This window comes from Schistocerca nitens, chromosome 9 (assembly GCF_023898315.1).
Source record: "Schistocerca nitens isolate TAMUIC-IGC-003100 chromosome 9, iqSchNite1.1, whole genome shotgun sequence".
Classification (NCBI taxonomy): Eukaryota; Metazoa; Arthropoda; class Insecta; order Orthoptera; family Acrididae; genus Schistocerca; species Schistocerca nitens.
Genome location: NC_064622.1, coordinates 20,455,936 through 20,479,720, shown reverse-complemented (window position 1 = coordinate 20,479,720; position 23,785 = coordinate 20,455,936). Strand labels below are relative to the sequence as shown.

At 40.6% G+C, this 23,785-nt stretch overlaps 2 protein-coding genes across 2 annotated transcripts in view; both read right to left on the bottom strand.

Annotated features, from left to right (window-relative positions):
* The window catches only part of LOC126203236 (midasin-like), a 236,520-nt gene extending 234,722 nt beyond the window's left edge, over positions 1-1,798 (bottom strand). Inside the window, exon 1 of the mRNA XM_049937482.1 lies at positions 1,712-1,798. Coding sequence (XP_049793439.1) covers positions 1,712-1,782 — 71 coding nt within the window. The 5' untranslated portion in view covers positions 1,783-1,798. The remainder of the gene's footprint in view (positions 1-1,711) is intronic.
* Positions 1,784-23,785, bottom strand: part of LOC126203510 (midasin-like) — a 311,918-nt gene continuing 289,916 nt past the window's right edge. The window contains exons 41-43 of the mRNA XM_049937836.1: positions 5,041-5,315; positions 1,884-2,009; positions 1,784-1,830 (exon numbers count right to left, since the gene is read on the bottom strand). Of these exons, the coding sequence (XP_049793793.1) occupies positions 1,784-1,830; positions 1,884-2,009; positions 5,041-5,315 (448 nt within the window). The remainder of the gene's footprint in view (positions 1,831-1,883; positions 2,010-5,040; positions 5,316-23,785) is intronic.

The window sequence follows — 23,785 nt, the reverse complement described above, 5'->3', positions numbered from 1 at the left end:
AAGCGTCCCTTGCACACAAAACAATCCCTTAAGGGGTCAATAACAATAAACCACTGACGATGTCTCTCACTGTACAACCAACTCTGAGATCTATCACCTGAAGGAAAGTGCCTGTCTGATGAAAGTGAAGGAGAGATGGTTGCAAAAGCAAAGGGTCAATGTTGGCAAAATAAAACAAAATGCAGAAACATGACAAGCTCCAGTTTCCTAGTCAAACAAACAAATATACTAAACTATGGGAAGGGACAAATATTTGTGCTCTATAGACAAGTAATCTTATTAACAGTAAGTGGAACTGACATATACCTGGCCCGCTGAAACACGGTACTTTAAGGTCACTCCACAAATTGACTGACAAACAAACACGGAATGCGAGGTACTGTGTCTTCTGAACCGACAACAGCACAACAGCAAAAGTCAGTTCCGAAATCAACATTAACATGTTGCTGGCTTCTATGTAACCATTGGATGTTAGTGTAACCGCCTGCTTCTATATAGTTGTGTCGCGTTACCACTTTGACTACAGTTTTTGTTTATTAAAAAATTTCATCAAAAAGACATTATTCACCAAGTAATAATCTGCTACACTGTGGAGTGCTGTTAAATAATTAGGCATTAGAACTTGAGTTTTACAAGCAAGAAAAATAATTTGTTTCTGCTCGTAAGTGTCCATCAGTTTCCGCGGATGAAGTTTTAGAGTTTACACTGGAAAACTCTAGGACTCAGTCAAAGAACTGCAATAAGGAAAGGGGGCTACTTCAATACTTGCAAGAGAATTAAGTAAACTGTGTGGAACAGCCCCTGTGGAGAAAACAGTGTACTTTTAAGTACTCCTGAAAAAAAAAAAAAAAAAAAAAAAAAAAAAAAAAAAAAAAAGCAGCCTCGCGCAGATACAGATCTTGATTCATTCCAAACTGTTGCAGTTTGTCGGCACATTTATGGATATTATAGTGCAGTGGTTGCTGGCAACAGACACTGCTGCAGAAGTGGGTATGACAAAGCTGCTGTTACATTCACTTGTGAAACAAAATAAGCCTATGGACACTTACATATGAGTAGATGAAGCTGCAAGGGAACTAGGTCATATGGTAATTAGACCACCAACTTATCACTGTCATTTCAACCCAATTGAATTGGTTTGGAGTGATGTCAAACTTACATTTGAAATAATAATGTCTTTAACTACAAAAGAAGTGGAAAGGCTTTTACATTAAGTTTGTGCTACTGTAGATGCCACCTCATGGAAGAAGGAAGTACATCATGTTGGTAAACTTGTTGGAGAAGCCAAGACTACAGACGGTACTACATGTGATAATAAACAGTTAATAACTGCTGCTGCTGCTGATGATGATGGTGATTGTTATGACGATGGTTTTAGTGTCAATTCTTGTATACTATAAAATTCTTTTCACAGTAATTATTTTCTCCATTGTCAGAAACACTTTTTCTGTTATACTTACGTATACATTATTATGCTGTGGCTTGTATGTGTAGAGATAGTAACCCGCATTCACAAAACATATTTCGGTACCAGAGCTGTGAGCATGTGCGAAGGCAGCTATAGCCAACAACGTGTGAGCTGTCCAGTGACATATTTCAGTGGCCCGTGTGTAGGTCAAGCAGCTTTGTGATAAACTTACTATATACTATTTCAGCCTTGCTCATTTCAGTTTAATATAAGGTAGATTAAACTTTGCGTGGTATAACTCACCTGCACAATCTATCATTGGTAATTAACGGAATGACGTGCTTTCGCAACCAGCAAAAATGCAGAGTCAACATTTCAACAGAGCTTGGCCTGACACCTCCTTTGGGAACAAGATGATACCCCTGTCGGGTGAAACGTTCAACCCACATAACAGAATTCATAATTTCTGCCAAACTGTTATCATCACTGAACATTTCTGGGCACATTACTGCAAATTGCTCAATACAAATGTTGACTGCAGTAACCAAAGTGTAGAGTTTCTGCAGCAGCAACTGTTGGCAATGAACGGAATCAACTTCACCTGCAGAAGAAAATCAATTAACTGTAAAACAAAGAGTTTAAGCAAATATCAGGTTATGATTTACTAACTTCAATTTATTAAAGATCAAAATTATTTAATTCAAAATTTAGAAAAACATATCATTTAAATATCAGTGAAGTACAGAATAAAACAAATACGACATATTAACTTTTGGAAGGCAAATATGCCTCTATGCAGTCATTTTACGACCATATGTGAGGCATACGTGGGTCACATACTCCAGTGGTATCTCAACTGTAACTGCAAATGTAGTACTCATGATGCTCACTGGTCAGTATGACCAGATGGGGCATAAGCAATAAGAAACAACTTATTTGTTTTGTAGAAGATGCACTATGTAGCAAATAAGCCAATTAAACTACGTCTTGAACAATAAATGAAACTAAACCGACAAAGAAAACAGAACTTTCTGAAGTCTTATTAGGTGTTGACACTGATAAGAACCTGGACTTTATGTTACATGTTACAGAACCTACATACAAGGTCTGTTCAAAAAATTCCACAAAATTTTTCCACGCTTATCTTTTACTTATAGTGTATGATCTCCTTCGAAATACTCTTCTACACAATTTGTACAACACTCCCAATGCCATTTCCACTTCCAGAAGCAGTCTCGGTATGCATCTTGCCGGAAAGTGCAATGTGCTGCCTGCGAATTTTCTTTCATCTTGTCTATCATTGCAAATCTTCGTTCTTTCAATGTGGTTTTCAACTTTGGAAATAAAGAAAAAAGTCTGCAGGGACCAGGTCTGGCGAGTACTGAGGATGAGGTAGCACAGTTATTTTGTTTTTTGTGCAATAGCCACACACCAACTGGGATGAATGTGCGGGTGCATTAGCGTGATGCAAGAAGAATGAATTGTGTAGCCACATTTCAGTCCATTCCTTCTCACATTTTCCCACAGGCATTGCAACATGTCTCGATAGTGGCACGAATTCGTGATGAATTAATCCTTCAAAGTCAAAGGAGACTATCAGCATGGCTTTGAAGTTTGATCTGACCTGACAAGCGTTTTTGGTCTCGGAGACTATTTCCCGGCCCATTCTGAAGACTGAACATTGGTTTCAACATCATAACTGTAAAACCATTTCTCATCACTAGTTATAATTGTCTCAAGCAACATCTTGTTCTCACTTGCATGATCCAAAATTGCTCTTCACAGATGGCGAGGCAACGGTCTTTCTGCTTTTGAATCATGAGCAATGGGACAAATTTGGCAGCAACACAATGCATTTTAAAATGCTGTGTCAGGATTTCATGACAGGGTCCAACTAAATGTTACACTCTTCTGCAATCTCTCTGACAGTCTGTCTTTCATTGGGATGCACAATTTCGTAGATGTTTCAGATATGAGCATCACCGGTAGACATCGAAGGGTGTTCTGAATAAGGGTCATCTTTAACTTCCGCCACGCCATAATTTTAAACAGTGTTAACCATTCGTAACGCCGAGTACGGCATAAGCACTCAGCACCATGGGCTTCCTGCATCATCTGGTGTGTCTCTGTAGCAGTTTTATTGAGTTTCAAGCAAAATTTAATGCAGATTCGTTGCTGCTCTAACTCTTCCATCTCGAAATTCACAATCTGTGCGACACATAGTTCTACTCAAAACAGCACTGACTAATAACTAGCAGACATACAACAATGAAACTTGTGGCAGTCACGCACTAAACACAAGCATGTTACGCTCCAACACACCATTGGTGTGAAATTACGATTAAACTGACCTTGTATCTAATCTCACCATATTTTGCATTACAGTTAAAATCAAATTTTTGAGATGAAAATGTTGATTTAATTTTCCTAATTTTCATACACTAACATATTCTGTACACCTGATCAAAACGATTGGACAGATGCACTGTCATCAAGGACCATCTCAAATCACATCACGAAATGAAACACAAGGAGATTAGTATCATGGTGTAAATGGCAAGTTTCTGAGATAGTGTAGTTACGAATTCTTTTTAAATAAAGATTTTAGAAAATCTAATAATAAACAGGGACAGAGATTTCAATTTAAATAGGATTTTGGGTCTGGCACATCCACAAAAGATGGAAAAAGTTAGGACAAAGTGCATTTCGAGGAATATCAGTATGGGCTCTGAAAAACAAGAGAGAATCAAAGGTTGTAATGGGCATCAGGAGTCGAACTCAGAATAAATAGTGGCATGGGGCCAACAGCAATTAACAGTATGGCTGGCGAAAGGCAGTCAGTATACATAACAGTAAAACTCACAGTACCTGAGGAAGATGGCTGGGTCACTCGTTGAAACATAGTACAGAAAATGTAAACAACTTGACTTATACTCAGCAGCAATCCATTAAAATCAGAAAGTGATAAAGGTAGTTAAACAATTTACTGCCAAATGAAAATAATACAGCAAAAATATGATCAAAGCGGTGGGATTCATATCCTGCTGGATGAGTATTTTTTATAGTGCAGGAATATATTTACAAGGGACAGATTAACTCCCGTGTATTCTTAAACACTTCACTTTCATAACGACTCATTGTATATGGTTTCTGAAACTGTTTCACTACTAGCTATGGTACTGGGCACACACAAAGATCTTAGTGAATACATACTGCATAAAGGACCAACAAACAAATGTAGAAAATTTACTTAAGAAGTTTCTTTGTTTATAGGCTTTTGCAGTTAATGTTAGTTTGCATAATATTCTTTTGGGCTGCAGACTGCATCATATTGTAAATGAAACAAAGTTTTTATCACTATTAATTTCATAAGGGTATGTAAAGGCTCTGATGGAGGCCACAGGTGAAGTTACATGTTATTTTACAAAAAGGCAGTCTACACCCTATAGAAATCTGTGTAAATTTTCCCTTCTTTACTAGCGATAGAATTTTAGTTCCACAGAACCAGCAACATTTCATCTTTGAATTTTAAACGTCTTTTACTCAAAAATTTGTATGAATAACACATGGAATTGCAGAATGAAAACATAATCAATCACAACTGTATAAAGCAGCACATAGTAGCCCCTTACCTTTAGTGAACTTCTGCGAGAGATCCAACAGTGTGAGACTAGAAGGCTTTACTTTTCTTTTTTCCATCTGCTGACTGATGAAGGTAAAATAATTTAAAAAATGTATACTATTTACTGTGGCACAGTAAGCACGCCAGTTAAGATTAATGTTACTGCACTGTTGTTGGGCAAATGGCAACCATCGTATATCCCACGGAAGTTCTTTCCAGTCACAGATATCGACTTCTTGCATGCCCACACCCAACCGTCTCGGCACAACTACAGTGCCGATCAATCTACAACCAAAAATATTAACATGACATCGTTATTTAAATCACAATATACCATAATATTCTGACACAAAAAATTAAACACTAATTTAGTATTTTAATAAATCACTTATCTTCCCAAAACAAAGTTCGACAAAAATTGAAAAAACTGGAATGATAGCTGAGATAAGCTTCAAGCTGGTGTACTATTTCACTGAATTTCTAGGCCAGCTAAACTCTTACAATTAGCATTTTTTTATTTTTTATTTTTTGTTGAGTCCAAAGAAGAGCTCTATGAAACTGTCTTATTTACTATGGATTAGCTCTTGAAAACATGCAATTTGATGCAAAAGAAGAATGTACACAACTACTGTCTCAGAGGGTAATCGAATACACACCCCACATATTCCAAAACATTATCGTGTTAGGACAGGATGATTAAAATTGGTGTCATAACATGCAATAGAATACACAGGAAACAAAAACTGCTACATACCTAACACTTAAAATGAAACTACAAGCATTTCTAATAAAACACTATTTCCATTCTGAACAATGTTTTCTGTATATATAAAATAAACGTAACTTAAATAATTAATAATAAACTTAGATTGTAGAAATAGATACCTAATTTTAATTTGTAAACATCTTTTGCTTATATTATATATTACTGTATCCACATTCTGATCTGTCCAGTACTCACTTCTGCAACTGTGCAGCATGACAACACTGGACCAATGAAAAAATCAAATCAAATTATCAGAGATTGTTTCTGTCACTTCTACATCAGTAAATTATTGTACCCTATCAGTCTAGGGAATATTACAAGTAATGGAAAGTCCAGAATTGAACAATAACAACATTACATTGCTACTCACCTCATAAAGCTGATGATAAGTCACAGACAGGTACAACGAAAAGACTTACATTTAACCTTTCATCATCCAAAATGTCTTCTTCCAAAGTAGAAAAACACATGCGCACACGCACACGCACACACGCGCACACGCGCACACACACACACACACACACACACACACACACACACACACACACACACAAAGAAGAAGAAGAAGAAGAAGAAGATCACTCACTCTTTCTTGAGAGGTAGTAGTCACGTGTGAGAGTTGTTCTTGTGTGAATGTATACGTGTTTTTTACTTCAGAAGAAGGCATTTTGGCTCAAAGCTCTAATGTTCAGCAGTCTATTTGTTGTGCCTGTCTGCGACTCTGTCTCTCCTTTATGTGGACAGTAGCAATCTACAAACAAAAAGACTGCCAGACATCATTCAGCAATTACACTAAGTCCTTCAAACAATGGAAAATGCAGAAGAAAAGAATAGACTGCCACTCACCATATGGTGGAGATATTGAGTCGCAGACAGACACAACGAAAAGACTGCTGAACATGTGAGCTTTCGGCCAAAATGCCTTCTTACAAAACACACACACACACACACACACACACACACACACAACCACTGTGTCTGGCCACCGAGAATGGACTGCAAACAACTGCAAATGATGGGAGAAGCAATCTCGGTGGTGAGGGTAGGCTGTGGTGTGGAGGGGGAGGGATAGCATGGTAGGGGTGGGGTATGGTACAGTGCTGCTTGTGGGAGCATACAGGAACGTGATGGAGAGTGGGTAGGGCAGCAAGTGCAGTTGGGAGTTTAATTGGTGAACATGGGAAGGAAGGAGGGGGGCGGGGGCAGGGAAGAAAAGCAGAGACTTAGAAAAGAGGGAAAAAGAGTGTGGGTGCATTGGTGGAACAGGAGACTCTGTAGTACTGGAATGGGAGCAGAGAAGGGGATATGTGGATGAGAACAGGGACTAACAAAAGTTGAGATTAGGGGGATTATGAGAATGTAGTATATACCGCAGTGAGAGTTCTCACCTGTGCAATTCAGAAAAGCTGGTGTTGATAGGGATGGGCCATATGGTTCAGACTGTGACATAGTCACTGAAGTGAAGAATATTGTGCTGGGCAGCATGCTCAGCAACTGGGTTGTCCAGCTGCCTCTCGGCCACAGTTTGTCGGTGGCCGTTCGTGCGGGCAAACAGCTTGTTGGTTGTCATGCTCTCGTAGAATGCAGCACAGTGGTTGCACCAACTCCACCAATCAGACTGAGCCCAAAACCAATGTTGAACCCTGCTTGACTCATTTCGCTCCTCCATCCAACCATGATCCACCCCCACTGCCCCAAAACAATCCCTGTTACCATTACATACTTTCTTAATCTCAAACCTTGCCACACCACCATTCCCCAAATCCCTCAACATGGAAGCTAACCTTACATCTGCAGAAAGGACTGCAATCCACCACCTAAAAACTGATCCCAACCTTACAAGCGTATCTGCTGACAAAGGCTCCACCACTGTGATTTTGAACCACAGGGATTACCTGGCAGAAAGACTCTGCCAGCTGTCAAATTTATCCACCTACAAACCCTGCCACAGTGATCCCATTCCAGAAATGCAGCAGGATCTCCAGTCTCTCTTCAGATCCTAGACGTCTCACCTGAGTCCATTCTCTCCTCATCGCCACCACTCCCCCACTCCAACCTTCTACACACTTCCTGAAGACTGTAAAACCAACCACACAGGACACCCCATTGTGGATGGTTACAGTACCCCCACTGAGAGAATCTCCACTCCTCCTATATAAAAGACACCAACCATTTCTACTGCCTCTCCGCAGTTCATGTTCATTAACATACTGTGCCCTGCTCATCACTACTGATGCCACCTTCCTTCACATTGATATCCCTAATGCCCATGCTTTTGCTACTACTGAACATGTATCTTTCTGAATGCCCAAAGCATTCCAAAACGTCCAACCTCCTTCCTGGTCACTATGGCCAACTACATCCTCACCCAAAATTACTTCACCTTTGAAGGCATCACCTACAAACAAATCCATGGCATGACAATTGGCACCCACATGGCACCATCCTATGCTAACTTGTTTGTCGCCCATTTAGAGGAACACTCCCTAACAACCCAGAAACCCAAAACCCATACCTGGTTCAGATTCACTGAGGACATCTTTGTGATCTGGATCAAGGGAGAGGATCCCTATCCACATTTCTCCAGAATCTCAACACCTTCCCCCCATTCACTTCACCTGGTCTTACTCAACCCAACATGCCACATTCCTAGATGTCCACCTCAAAGATGGCTACATCAGTACCTCCATCCATATCAAAGACACAAACCATCAGCAATACCTCCAAGCTGCCACCTATTCCATACCAAGAAGTCTCTTCCACACAGTTCAGCCACCTGTGGCCATCAAAACTGTAGTGTCAAGCAGTCCTCCTCCAAATATACCAAGGGCGTCACTGAGACCTTTACACCCTCTCAATGTTGTACGGAAACAGATATCTGGTGCCTTGTCTCTCTAGTACCCTACCAAATTCGTGAAGTCTCAAAGTGTGGTTATAAAGAGCCCTCCCCTCATTACTAAGTACCACCCAAGAATGGAGCAACTGAATCACATTCTCTGCAAGGGTTTCAATTACCTTTCGCTGTGTCCTGAAATGAGGAGTATCCTACCCACTATTCTTCCTTCCCCTCCCTCAGTGGTATCCCCTTGCCTCCTGAACCTGCACAACATTCTCCTGCATCCCTACTCCACCCCTACTCCCAACCTCTCGTCTGATCGCTTACATTCCTTGTAACAGACCTAGATGCAAGACCTGTCGCCTACATCCCCCCACTAGCACCTACTGCAGTCCAGTCACAAGCATCATCCAGCCCATCAAAGGCAGGGCTACCTGTGAAAGCAGTGATGTCATTTACAACCTAAGCTACAACCACTGTGCTGCATTCTACATTGGCACGATAAGCAACAAGCTGGCTATCCAGATGACTGGCCACCGACAAACTGTGGCAAAGAGACAGCTAGACCACCCCCTTGCTGCCCAACACAACGTTTTTCACTTTAATGACTCCTTCACAGTTGGTGCCACCTGGATCCTTCCTACCTACAGCAGCTTTTCCGAATGGCGCAGGTGGGAACTTTCCCTGCAACATATTCTACATTTCTGTAACCCCCTCGCTTCAAACTCCGTTAGTCCCCGTCCTTCAACCGCCTATCTCCTTCCCTGCTTCCACTCCGGCACTACACAGTCTTCTATTCCACCAACGCATCCACAGTCTTTTTTTTTTTCGCCTCCTCTAATTCTCACCTTTTCCATCCGTCTCCCCTGCCCTCCATCTAACCTCCCGGCTGCATCCAGCTGGCCTACCCTGTCCCCAACCCGCCCCTGTACATCTCACAAGCAACTTCATTTCTTCATTCCCTTATCAGCGACAACTTCCCCCCCCCCCCTCCACCACCACCACCACCACCACATACAATGCACTTAGTTTCCCACTCTTATTAACTTGTGCATGATGTTTTGTCAGGAATCTCTGTCTTGGGTATTAGCCTATCTTCCACCTTTAAGTTCTCAGCTTTTCAAATCTCTTGAGGTGCAATCCCCAGAGATCAGTCTTTCCTTCTCATCCCATTCGGTAAGTGGCACCTGATCTGGTGTTCTGGGTGACTTTCTGAACTTCCCCCATTTCCTACACTTCACCACTCCTTTTCCTTCACCACCCTTCCTTCCCATTCAACCCCTCTGCCAGAAGAAGGAGCCACTGGCTCTGAAAGTGTGCAAGTTTCAATGTCTTTATACACTGATGTGACACAAATCATAGGATACCAATACGCACATATACAGATGGCAGTAGTATCGCATACACGAGGTATAAAAGGGCAGTGGATTGGTGGGGCTGTCATTTGTATTCAGGTGAGTCGCGTGAAAAGGTTTCCGATGCGATTATGGCCACACAATGGGAATTAACAGACTTTGAATGCAGAATTGTAGTTGGAGCTACTAGACACATGGGGATGTTCAATTTCAGAAATCATTTGGGAATTCAATATTCTGTGACCCACAGAGTCAACAGTGTGCCTAGAATACCAAAAGTCAGGCATATCTCACACCACGGGCAACGCAGTGGCCGACAGCCTTCACTTAATGAGAGCAGTGGTTTTCGCATAGAGTTGTCAGTGCCGACAGAAAAGCAAAACTGTGAGAAATAACCACAGAAATCAATATGGCACATACAACAAATGTATCTGTTAGGACAGTACAGCGACGTGAATGCCTCTGCCGACAGCACGGCACCGTGCGCAGCACCTCTCCTGGGCTCGTGACAGTATCGGTCGGACCCTCGACGACAGGAAAACCGTGGCCCGATTAGGTGAGTCCCAATTTTAGTTGGTAAGAGCTGAAGGTAGGATTCAAGTGCTGCACACACCCCACGAAGCTGTGGACCCGAGCTGTCACCAAGGCACTATGCAAATTGGTAGTGACTCCGTAACGGTGTTGTCTGTGTTTACGTAGAATAGACAGGGTTCTCTGTTCCAAATGAAAAGACCAATGCCTCGGAGACCATTAGCAGCTGTTCACAGACTTCACGTTCCCAAATAACGATGGAATTTTTACGGATTACAATGTGCCACGTCACCATGCCACAAATGCTCACCATTAGTTTGAAGAACATCCTCGGCAATTTGAGCAAATGATTTGGCCACTCATGTCATCCGACATCAATCCCACCGAACATTTATGGGACACAATCGAGATGTCAGTTCGTGCACGAAATCCTGCAATGGCGAGACGTTTGCAACTGTGGTTGACTACAGAAGAAGCATGGCTCAATATTTCTGTCGGTGACTGCCAATGACTAGTCGAGTCTGTGCCACGTCGAGTTGCTACAGTACGTCAGGCAAAAGGAGGTCCAACACAATGTTACGAGGTACCCCATGACTTCTGTCATCTCAGTTTGTGTGTGTTCTCCTGCTTCCATTTGGTGAGTTTATTTTTATCAATCCAATTACATATTTCTATAGACGACCCCCCCCCCCCCCCACACACACACACAGCCACTGTCACCTCTGGGTCCCAAGGATCAACTGTGGCTGAATCTGAGGCGAGCATGATCTTTTCTGGGTTGGATAGTGGGTGTGCAGAGGTGGCCTGAGGCAAGATGGGATGGCAAGGTAGGGGTAGAGTGCAGGGGTGTGGTGGGAACAGCATATGGCTGGTAGGTGCAGAATCATAAGGGCGGGAGGTTGTCAAAGAGGAGAGGGTAGAAGTAAGGAAGGGGAAAGGACTATGTAGGTGCACTGGCGGAACACAACGCACGTGTAGGGCTGACGCAGGAGCAGGGAAGGGGAGAGGCAGGCGGAGGACGTAGACTCGCGATTGTGATGCCAGGGAGACTTTGGGAACAGAGAATAGGTTGTAGAGAGAGTTACAACATACGTGATTCAGAAAAGCTGGCGTTTGTGGGAAGAATCCGGGTTGTGAAGCAATCATTAAAGTGAAGCACTCCACGCTGGGTGGCACGTTCACAACTGGACGTCAGTTTGTTGGACAGACAGGTCGTCGGTTGTTGTGCCCACATAGACTGCAGCAGTGTTTGCAGCTTAGCTTGTACATCAAGTGGTTGCTTTCACAGGTGGACCTGCCTTTGATGGGGTAGGAGGTGGTTGTGGCAGGGACTGGAGTAGATGGTAGTGGCTCTGAGCACTATGGGACTCAACTGCTGTGGTCATAAGTCCCCTAGAACTTAGAACTACTTAAACCTAACTAACCTAAGGACATCACACACATCCATGCCCGAGGCAGGATTCGAACCTGCGACCGTAGCGGTCGTGCGGTTCCAGACTGTAGCGCCTTTAACCGCTCGGCCACTCCGGCCGGCATATGGTAGTGGAAGAATGTATTGGACAGTCATGCATCTAGGTCTATTCCAGCGATATGAAGCACGATACAAGGGATCGGAAGCAGTGATGTAGGGATGTGCAAGGCTATTGTGCGGGTTGGTAGGGCATCGAAGTACCACTGTGGGAAGGGTTGGGAGGATAATAAACGTAGCAGCTTTGAGAGACATTGTATGAGAACTGTCTCATAGCACTGCACCAACAGCAATGTAAAATCTAGTACAGAAATCTAGAAAAAAATCTGTAGTGGAAAGCACTGCATTAAGAATAAGTGCAAGATTTCATTTAAAATACACGATCCTAGCTCAAGCTTCAATTACTGACAATCAGCTAACAAGAGGACAATAGAAACTAGAAAGTGCACTAACAGATTTACCCCTTGCAATACCCACGGGAGGGGGGGTGTACATTTTGCCACCTTTTGAAGAAATTGTAATCTTGTCAGTTACATTCTATTTTAAAAGTTTGAAAAAAAAAAAATGTTTTAAATTAATTCTTATGCCAGAATCCATACATGTTTAAAATTTTTCAGTGAAACTTTACCCAAAAATTTAAGTCACAGCAGCAGATGTCAGTTTCCCTACAAACACTATTCAATACTTCGATGTCCAGGGCCTTACTTACACATCAGTATCTCTTTAAAAAAGTATACTGAGAGTAAAAATCAACAACAATAAATGAAATTTGCGATGGGCATAAAGAAAACCCCCATCCCCACAATAAGTGTTATGGAAAATGGCTTGGTATATGAAGACACAAACTATGCCCTCAGAACGGGATGGAACAGAAACTTCATACAGTGAGACTACATTCTTATATTGTATTCATTATTCTGCATCATGCATGCATACATTCATTCATTGTGTACAGCAGACATGAAGGAGAATGTTCAAAGATGACGAACAAGTTAAAGTAAACATTAACAAAAGACAATCAAAGAAACTTAATACAGCATCATTGCTGCAGACGACACGCCATTACTGTCGCCGACGTAAACGCTGATCGCAGAGCACATTAATTTATATTTTACGCCTGTGGTTTCCCATAGTCCCTTTGGTGCTTGCTCTCCTGACTAAGAGAAAAGAAGATATTGTCAAATATGTGGAATTGTATACTGATTTGGTCTGAGAACATTTTGTGCAGCAAATCTCTTTGCAAAACGCTTTGTGGTTATGATGAATAGGAAGTCAGTGCAGCACTAATTTGATCTGATTTATTTAATTATCTTGGCCTGGGCTTATCTCACAATTACACAGGATTTGTCATCATTACACAGTGAAAATGAAAAGCTCAAAACACACACACACACACACACACACACACACACACACACACACAACAGAATCGCATAATGATTTTAGAATGTATTTATATTTGGTTGTTTGTACTGAAATACAGAGGGTAGAAAATAATATGTGAATACCAAAAGCACAACACAAACTGCCTCCAGCTCCACGCCTAATACGGTGTGGTATACAGTTGACAATCAAAACAGCTTGTCGTCTCCGAATAAATAAATATGGGAACCATATGGCCTTCAAGGGAATTTTATACTGTTCTTCCTGCAAAATAATGTCTAGTCACGGTAAAGATGACAGAGGTGAATAGCATCGTGCACCTTTCTCTCTGGAGCAGACCACAATGGCCGAATAATATTGAGATCTGGTGGCTGTGGTGGCCAGGGGAAATGCGAAACTCACAGAACCAGTCCTGGATGGCAGTAGTTACACGAACAGGTGCCCTCTCGTGTTGGAATACAGCAACACCACAGGTGAAAAAACATTGTACAATGGGACGGATCCAGCCAGACAAAACAGTCACATAACCCTCCACAGTCATGCGACCTTGCAGTGTAACCACAGGGCGCACAAAATACCACGATACAGCTGACCGTATTGACACTGGACCTCCACCGTGCTTCACTCCTGGGATGAAAACTTGACCAGAAGTTGGAAACAGTGTACAACAAGATCCATCTGACCAAATGACATTTTTCATTGCTCCACACTCCAGGTATAATGGCTTGAGCACCATGTTATCCCGTTACGGGTATTTGCATCACTGATGGGTGGTTTTGGAATTTGAGCGCGCACTGCAATTCCCTGTCTCTGGAGCTCCCTTCACATTGTTTTGGTGCTGACAGAGTTCGCAAGTCGGATACTTAGTTGTGCAGTAACTTCCACAACTGTCGATCTCCTATTTTTCACCGTAATACTCTCTGTCTGTCACGATAATACAATAATTCAACACACATTTTCGTCTGCGTTGTGACTTAGAAGATGACGATTCTGCGCTTTTCCTGTACGCGATATAAATCTGTGATGTGGCGCCTCTCGAAACACCCAACACTTCGCTTCCTTTGGTCACTGAAGCACACACCGTGCAAGCACCGACAATTTGCCCACATTTAAATTAACTCTGCACTGACAACTACACAGAATACTGTTCTGACCCTGACTCATGCTCACAGCTTACTGAAGACATTTCACAGGTGTCGCTCGGAACAGCACATCCTCTAGTCTCAGCTAGCATCTACCTCTATATTCGAGCAAGAATTTCTCAGTATGCTTCCAAATATTTGTCCAACCCCTGTATACAGAAATAATGACAGACGTATCTCAAAAAAAGGTTCAAATGGCTCTGAGCACTTTGGGACTTAACATCTAAGGTCATCAGTCCCCTAGAACTTAGAACTACTTAAACCTAACTAACCTCAGGACATCACACACATCCACGCCCGAGGCAGGATTCGAACCTACGACCGTAGCAGTCGCGTGGTTCCGGACTGAAGCGCCTAGAACCGCAAGACCACCGTGGCCGGTAGACGTATCTCATTTAAATGAATTTAACTCAAAATACACTATTGTAAACCAAAAATAATATATAATGGAGAGATATTATTTGAAAACTAGTTTTACAAGAGTGTAATTAGAAACTCCAGAATTTACACTGTAAAGCATACAATGAAGTGTGATAATATGAAATCTTAACATTAATATTAAAGAACATATTTCATTTTCAATATACCGTGTGGCTACAATTAAACTTTCCCTATTTAACATGTTGTTGTTGTTGTTGTTGTTGTTGTGGTCTTCAGTCCAGAGACTGGTTTGATGAAGCTCTCCATGCTACTCTATCCTGTGCAAGCCTCTTCATCTCCCAGTACCTACTGCAACCTACATCCTTCTGAATTTGCTTAGTTTATTCATCTCTCGGTCTCCCTCTACGATTTTTACCCTCCACTCTGCCCTCCAATACTAAATTCCTGATCCCTTGATGCCTCAGAATGTGTCCTACCAACTGATCCCTTCTTCTAGTCAAGTTGTGCCACAAATTTCTCTTCTCCCCAATTCTATTCAATACCTCCTCGTTAAGTTACATGATCTACCCATCTAATACTCAGCATTCTTCTGTAGCACCACATTTCGAAAGCTTCTATTTTCTTGTTGCCCAAACTATTTATCATCCACATTTCACTTCCATACATGGCTACACTCCATACAAATACTTTCAGAAATGACTTCCTGACACTTAAATCTGTATCCCATGTTAACAAATTTCTCTTCTTCAGAAACGCTTTCCTTGCCATTGCCAGTGTACTTTTTATATCCTCTCTACTTCGACCATCATCAGTTATTTTGCTCCCCAAATAGCAAAACTCCTTTACTACTTTAAGTGTCTCATTTCCTAATCTAATTCCTTCAGCATCACCTGATTTAATTTGACTACATTCCATGATCCTCGTTTTGCTTTTGTTGATGTTCATCTTATATCCTCCTTTCAAGACACTGTCCACTCCGTTCAACTGCTCTTCCAAGTCCTTTGCTGTCTCTGAGACAATTACAATGTCATCGGCGAACCTCAAAGCTTTTATTTCTTCTCCATGGATTTTAATACCTACTCCGAATTTTTCGTTTGTTTCCTTTACTGCCTGCTCAATATACAGATTGAATAACATTGGGGAAAGGCTACAACCCTGTCTCACTCCCTTCCCAACCACTGCTTAGCTTTCATGCCCCTCGACTCTTATAACTGCCATCTGCTTTCTGTACAAATTGTAAATAGTCTTTCGCTCCCTGTATTTTACCCCTGCCACCTTCAGAATTTGAAAGAGTGTATTCCAGTCAAAATTCTCAAAAGCTTTCTCTAAGTCTAAAAATGCTAGAAATGTAGGTTTCCCTTTCCTTAATCCATCTTCTAAGCTAGGTCATAGGGCCAGTATTGCCACACGTTAGAAAATGGTTCAAATGGTTCTGTGCACTATGGGACTTAAAATCAGAGGTCATCAGTCACCTAGAACTTCGAACTACTTAAACCTAACTAACCTAAGGACATTACACACATCCATGCCCGAGGCAGCATTCGAACCTGCGACCGTAGCGGTCACACGGTTCCAGACTGAAGCGCCTAGAAGCACTCGGCCACACCGGCCGGCTACATGTTCCAATATTTCTACAGAATCCAAACTGATCTTCCCTGAGGTCGGCTTCTACCAGCTTTTCCATTCGTCTGTAAAGAAATCACGTTAGTATTTTGCAGCTGTGACTTATTAAACTGATAGTTCGATAATTTTCACATCTGTCAACACCTGCTTTCTTTTAACACATTATAACATGGAAACTAGTTACCTTGGTATCATTAACGTCCAGAGCATGGGGTGCACGATTTCCATGCATCACAATGCCACCGTCCAGATCCGACTATGGCCACCAGGTGCTGTGATCAGTCATCATGATTCATAGACTCACACACATGACCAGTCTCACTGCACTTGTTGACGTGTCAACATGAGATTGGACCAAAGGAGCAGGGCATTACTGGTGAAGCTCTGTTATCAAAACAATAATAATGCTGCAGCTGCATTTCAAGAACATTGCCGGTTGAAAGTATTACAGAAGGGTCCTCTTTGTCTACCTACTGTGTGGACATGATGAAGTAGTTCGAATCAACTGGAGAACTGGGTGTTGCTCTGGGAACAAGCCAATGACCAGTTGCACCACAGGTAGTTAATGAAACACTGTTGCTATGGCAGACAATGCTGCGTGCACTTCCCAATCGTCAGGCAGTGCACGTGCTGTGTCACCACAGTTGAACATCCACGGTCCACTGTACGGAAGATGCTTCGAACCATTCTCAAATGGTATCCGGAAGTTGATGAGGGCTCACTCTGGACAATCCTATGGACAGCTGAAGCTCATTTTTCTCTGACAGATGAGGTGAACACACAGAATTGCTTCACCTCCAGTCACTGTGCACGAATTTCCCCTGTACGGTGAATGTGTCACCGTGCGGTGTGGCTTCACGGCTATGTTCATCACTGGACCATACTTTTTTGAACACGTTGGCACTCGAGGACCAAAGCCGTGCAGTGTGACTGGCCAGTGTTACTGCAATATGCTTCGCCAGCATGTCATACCTGCCCCACAGGAGAGAGATGCATTGAACCAGATAGTTTTCATGCAAGATGGGGTCACATCACACATTGCTTGTGAAGTTCAACTGTTTCTACAAAACGCATTTGGAAATTATCAAATCATCAGTCAATTGTTTCCAAATGCTTGACCGGCACAATCATCTGATCTCACTCTCAGTGATTTGTGGTTGTGGGGCTGATAGGTAGCATACCTATAGACACGTTCCATTCTGCTGTGCTGAATGCCATCTTGTGCTTTCCGACTTCTGTACACTGAAGGGCGCCATGTTGAGCACATTTTTTAGCAGTAATGATACCGGTATGTAATGGTATGATGTACCGTGGCAGCACATTAAAAGTTTTTCAATTGAATTGATTCTGCATTATTTCTCTTCCCCATGTCCTTACATTAATGCTATCAAGTTTGGTCCAAGTACAGTAATTAGTTTCTGTGTTGTAACGAGCCAAATACAGAAAGTTTAATTATAACCACCCTGTAGTACATTACATTTAAAATACAATAGTTGGCTGATTATATTGTTTGCAACAGAGATTAAGTCAGCTGTACAATAGTGATTGCAGCATCTGTCGGAACACATATTCAAAGATAATAAAGTATTCTTATTGAGCAAGAAAAGGACCTCTATTCCTACTCATTGGTACAAATCTACTTCACGAAAAATTACTGTGTTTCAACTACTACACTAACATTGAAATATGGTACACTACTGCCATTTTTTATAGAATTCATTTTGTACCAGAAATGGAAATTTATATTTCAGTCACTGCTTTTACGGGCATGTATATAGACCTGTAATTTCTACACTGGAGAAAATTTCATTGTGCTGCAATATATATAAAATACATCTTTTAAAATATCCTTACAAATACATCCCCAAAAATACACATTCAAAAATTAAGCTATTTTAAAAAAATACATCTTTTATGATAATACAGCAGCTAGTTGAGTTTATGTTTTGAATGATTATCTGCAGCACCTATTCAAATAACACGAAGAATCTTTGCATGTTAAATTTGTTTTGTTCATTTAATCAATTTTGCGGAAAAATTTCTAATTCTTCCAAGACTTTTAGTGTGAACAATTTTGATGTTGCCTAGAATCTCACCTAAAGTATGGTTAGTTGTCTTTAAATGCTCACTTAATGCCATACAGTTGGAATTTAAATTACAGTGTTTTTTACAACGTATATTAAGTGTTTTTCGAGTCTGGTCAATGTACTTTATGAAGATTCAAGTCAGCAAAAAATTATCCATACCACCAATGAAGGCCCTTTGCCAAATTTCTCGAAACGATTACAAATTTTTGTGGAAAAAGAAAAACTACAAAATTTATTAAATGAAGAAAATGAATTTAACTGATATGGATTCTTCCAGTTATCTAAAGAGGAGCTGTAGATAAGCATTCAAGACATAATCTCAACTACCTGCTGTATTATCCTCATATAAATATTTTTAAAAGTGTCTTTTTTAATGTATGTTTCTGGTGACATATATGTAAAGATATTTTTAATGATATAGTTTTAAGATATATTTTGACATATACTGAAGCACGATGAAATTTTATCCAGTGCAGAAATGACATGTCTATATACATGCCCATAAAAGCAGTGACTAAAATATAAATGTCCATTTCCAGTGTCAATATGAATTTTGTAACAAATGGCAGCAGTTAACCATATTTAAATGTTACTGTAGTAGTTGAAATTCAATAGTTTTTCGTGAAGTAGATTTGAACCAACGAGTATAAATACAGGACCTTATCTCGTACAATTTTTCCCAAGGTCATGCAGCTTTACTGTATGGTTAAATGATGATGGCGTCTTCTTGGGTAAAATATCCCGGAGGTAAAATAGTCCTCCATTCGGATCTCCAGGCGGGGACTACTCAGGAGGATATTGTTATCAGGAGAAAGAAAACTGGCGTTCTACAGATCGGAGTGTGGAATGTCAGATCCCTTAATCGGGCAGGTAGGTTAGAAAATTTAAAAAGGGAAATGGAGATGTTAAAGTTAGATATAGTGGGAATTAGTGAAGTTCGGTGGCAGGAGAAACAAGACTTCTGGTCAGGTGACTCAGGGTTATATACACAAAATCAAATAACGGTAATGCAGGAGTAGGTTTAATAATGAATAGGAAAATAGGAATGCGGGTAAGCTACTACAAACAGCATAGTGAGCACATTATAATGGCCAAGATAGATACGAAGCCCACACCTACCACAGTAGTACAAGTTTATATGCCAACTAGCTCCGCAGATGACGAAGAGATTGATGAAGTGTATGATGAGATAAAAGAATTATTCTGATAGTGAAGGGAGACGAAAATTTAATTGTCATGGGCGACTGGAACTAGATAATAGGAAAAGGAAGAGAAGGAAAAGTAGTAGGTGAATATGAAATGGGATTAAGGAATGAAAGAGGAAGCCGCCTGGTAGAATTTTGCACAGAACATAGCTAACACTTGATTCAAGAATCATAAAAGAAGGTTGTATACATGGAAGAAGCCTGGAGATACTGGAAACTGTCAGATAGATTATATAATGGTAAGACACAGATTCAGGAACAAGGTTTTAAATTTTAACACATTTCCAAGGGCAGATATGGACTCTGACCACAATCTATTGGTTATGAACTGTAGATTAAAACTGAAGAAACTGCAAAAAGGTGGGAATTTAAGGAGATGGGACCTGGATAAACTGAAAGAACCAGAGGTTGTAGAGAGCTTCAGGGAGAGCATTAGGGAATGATTGACAAGAATGGGAGAAAGAAATACAGTCGAAGAAGAATGGGTAGCTTTGAGAGATGAAATAGTGAAGATAGCAGAGGATCAAGTAGATAAAAAGACAAGGGCTAATAGAAATCTTTGGGTAACAGAAGATATATTGAATTTAATTGATGAAAGGAGAAAATATAAAAAAAGCAGTAAATCAAGCAGCCAAAAAGGAATACAAACGTATCAAAAATGAGGTCAACAGGAAGTGCAAAATGGCTAAGCAGGGATGGCTAGGGGACAAATGTAAGGATGTACAGGTGCACATCGCTAGAGGTAAGATAGATACTGCCTACAGGAAAATTAAACAGACCTTTGGAGAAAAGAGAATCACTTGCGTGAATATCAAGAGCTCAGATGGAAACCCAGTTCTATGCAAAGAAGGGGAAGCAGGAAGATGGAAGGAGTATATAGAGTGTCTATACAAGGGCGATATTCTTGAGGACAATACTATAGAAATGGAAGAGAATGTGTATGCAGATGAAATAGGAGATATGATACTGCGTGAAGAGCTTGACAGAGCACTGAAAGACCTAAGTCGAAACAAGACCCCAGGAGTAGACAACATTCCATTAGAACTACTGACAGCCTTGGGAGAGCCAGGTCTTACAAAACTCTACCACCTAGTGAGTAAGATGTGAAATACCCACAGACTTCAAGAAGAGTATAATAACTCCAATCCCAAAGAAAGCAGGTGTTGACACATGTGAAAATTACCGAAATATCAGTTTAATAAGTCACGGCTGCAAAATACTAACACGAATTCTTTATAGATGAATGAAAAAACTGGTAGAAGCCGACCTCGGGGAAGATCAGTTTGGATTCCATAGAAATGGTGGAACACATGAAGCAATACTGCCCCTACAACTTATCATAGAAAATAGATTAAGGAAAGGCAAACCTATGTTTCTAGCATTTGTAGACTTAGAGAAACCTTTTGACAATGTTGACTGGAATACTCTCTTTCAAATTTTGAAGGTGGCAGGGGTAAAATACAGGGAGCGAAAGGCTATTCACAATTTGTACAGAAAGCAGATGGCAGTTATAAGAGTCGAGGGGGCATGAAAGGGAAGCAGTGGTTGGGAAGGGAGTGAGACAGGGTTGTAGCCTATCCCCGATGTTATTCAGTCTGTATATTGAGCAAGCAGTAAAGGAAACAAAAGAAAAATTCGGAGCAGGAATTAAAATCCATGGAGAAGAAATAAAAACTTTGAGGTTTGCCGACAACATTGTAATTCTGTCAGAGATAGCAAAGGACTTGGAAGAGCAGTTGAACGGAATGGACAGTGTCTTGAAAGGAGGATATAAGATGAACATCAGCAAAAGCAAAACGAGGATAATGGAATGTAGTCAAATTAAATCGGGTGATGCTGAGGGAATTAGATTACGAAATGAGACACTTAAAGTAGTAAAGCAGTTTTGCTATTTGGGAAGCAAAATAACTGATGATGGTCGAAGAAGAGAGCATATAAAATGTAGACTGGCAATGGCAAGGAAAGCGTTTCTGAAGAAGAGAAATTTGTTAACATGGAGTATGGATTTAAGTGTCAGGAAGTCGCTTCTGAAAGTATTTGTATGGAGTGTAGCAATGTAAGGAAGTGAAACGTGGACGATAAATAGTTTAGACAACAAGAGAATAGAATCTTTTGAAATGTGGTGCTACAGAAGAATGCTGAAGATTAGATGGGTAGATCACATTGAGGTATTGAATAGAACTGGAGAGAAGAGAAATAGGAGAAGGGATCAGTTGGTAGGGGATATTCTGAGGCATAAAGTATTTAGTATTGGAGGGCAGAGCAGAGGAGTAGAGGGTAAAAATCGTAGAGGGAGACCAAGAGATGAATACACTAAACAGATTCAGAAGGATGTAGGTTGCAGTAGGTACTGGGAGATGAAGAAGCTTGCACACGATAGAGTAGCATGGAGAGCTGCATCAAACCAGTCTCTGGACTGAAGATGACAACAACAACAACACATCTCGTATAATAAGAATGCTACTTTATTGTCGAATATTCGTTGTCGTAGATTTTGCAGCCACTGTTGTACAACTTACTTAATCTCTGTTGCAGGGAATGTAATCAACCAATTACTGAATTTTAAATGTAATTTACAATATTTTAAGTAAAATATGTTCTCTAATATCAATGTAAGATTCCATATTGTCACACTTTGCTGTATATTTTACAGTGTCAGTTCCCGAGTTTCTGACTATGCTCTTGTAAAATTATAGAGCAAAACTGATGAAAATGAAAATATTGCTTGCAATGTGGCTGTCTAATAAAGTTAATTTAATGGTCTCTCTTTCCCCGGCAGGCAATGCCTGCTCTAGCTACAAGGAAATTTATCTGGACATCAAGAGACTAAACTTACTGATTGACTATGTAGTAATTAATAGATAAATGGCTTCAAAAATTAGGTGTTCTTATATATTTAGAGGCCCTGACATTAACTGCGACCACTTCATAGTGGTTTTTAAGATAGGATTTTGTATATGGTGGAGGAAAGTTTGAAATAACACTGTGAAAAACAAAGCCTGAGATATACAAAGTTCTCTCACAGTACAATGTTCATAAAAGATTAACTGAATATTCACAGACAACCCTAAACAATAGAAATATAGCACATGAATGGAATAATACAAAAGCCTTTCAAAAAAGTTGAAAATGAAATTATTAGCAAAAAAGCATTAAATGGATGGAAAAGATGATTGAAAAATTTGGAATGAAGGTATACAGCAAGTGACAAAAGATAAACACAGGGCCTAGAATAAATATATCTCAACAAAGGCTCGTGAAATTAATATATAAGTAAAAAGAAAACTTTGGAAAGAACAATATGTTTAATTTTATGGTAATCTTCTGCAGCAGCTGTTATAACCAATTATTACCAGTTTTTCCATCTTACGCTTATGGCAAATAATTGATGACATGCATAAGCAACAAATAATGACAAACAAAATAACTAAACACCTTAATCAAGAGGAAAAGTAAACAGTTAATCTCAATTTATTACCGACGGTTGGGTGAGTTGAGCATTATAAAAATTACAATTTGATGTCATCATGGAGGAAACAGAAGCAAGAAGTGTCAATAACATAATTATGGAACTAGAAAATGTGCCTTCAGTCTAGTGTCTGATCTGATGCTACCCACCACAAATTCCTCTCCTTTGCCAACCACTTTACCTCAGAGTAGCACTAGCACCCTACAGTCGTAATTACTTGTTGGATGTATTCAAATCCCTGTATTCCCCTACAGTTTTTACCCTCTACAGCTCCCTCTAATACCACAGACGCATTCCCTGATGTCATAACACACATCCTATCATACTGTCCCTTGATCTTGTCACTGCTTTTCATACGTTCCTGTCCTCAGACAAGTGTCAGCTGGATGCCCTCCCATTATATCTCAGTCCTGAGCACCTCCTCAATTTGGTTGTAATTTCTTCTTACTTTCACGTCTGTTAGCATTTCAAACTGCCTTCTTCTCCTCATCCTCTTGCCTCGACGATTC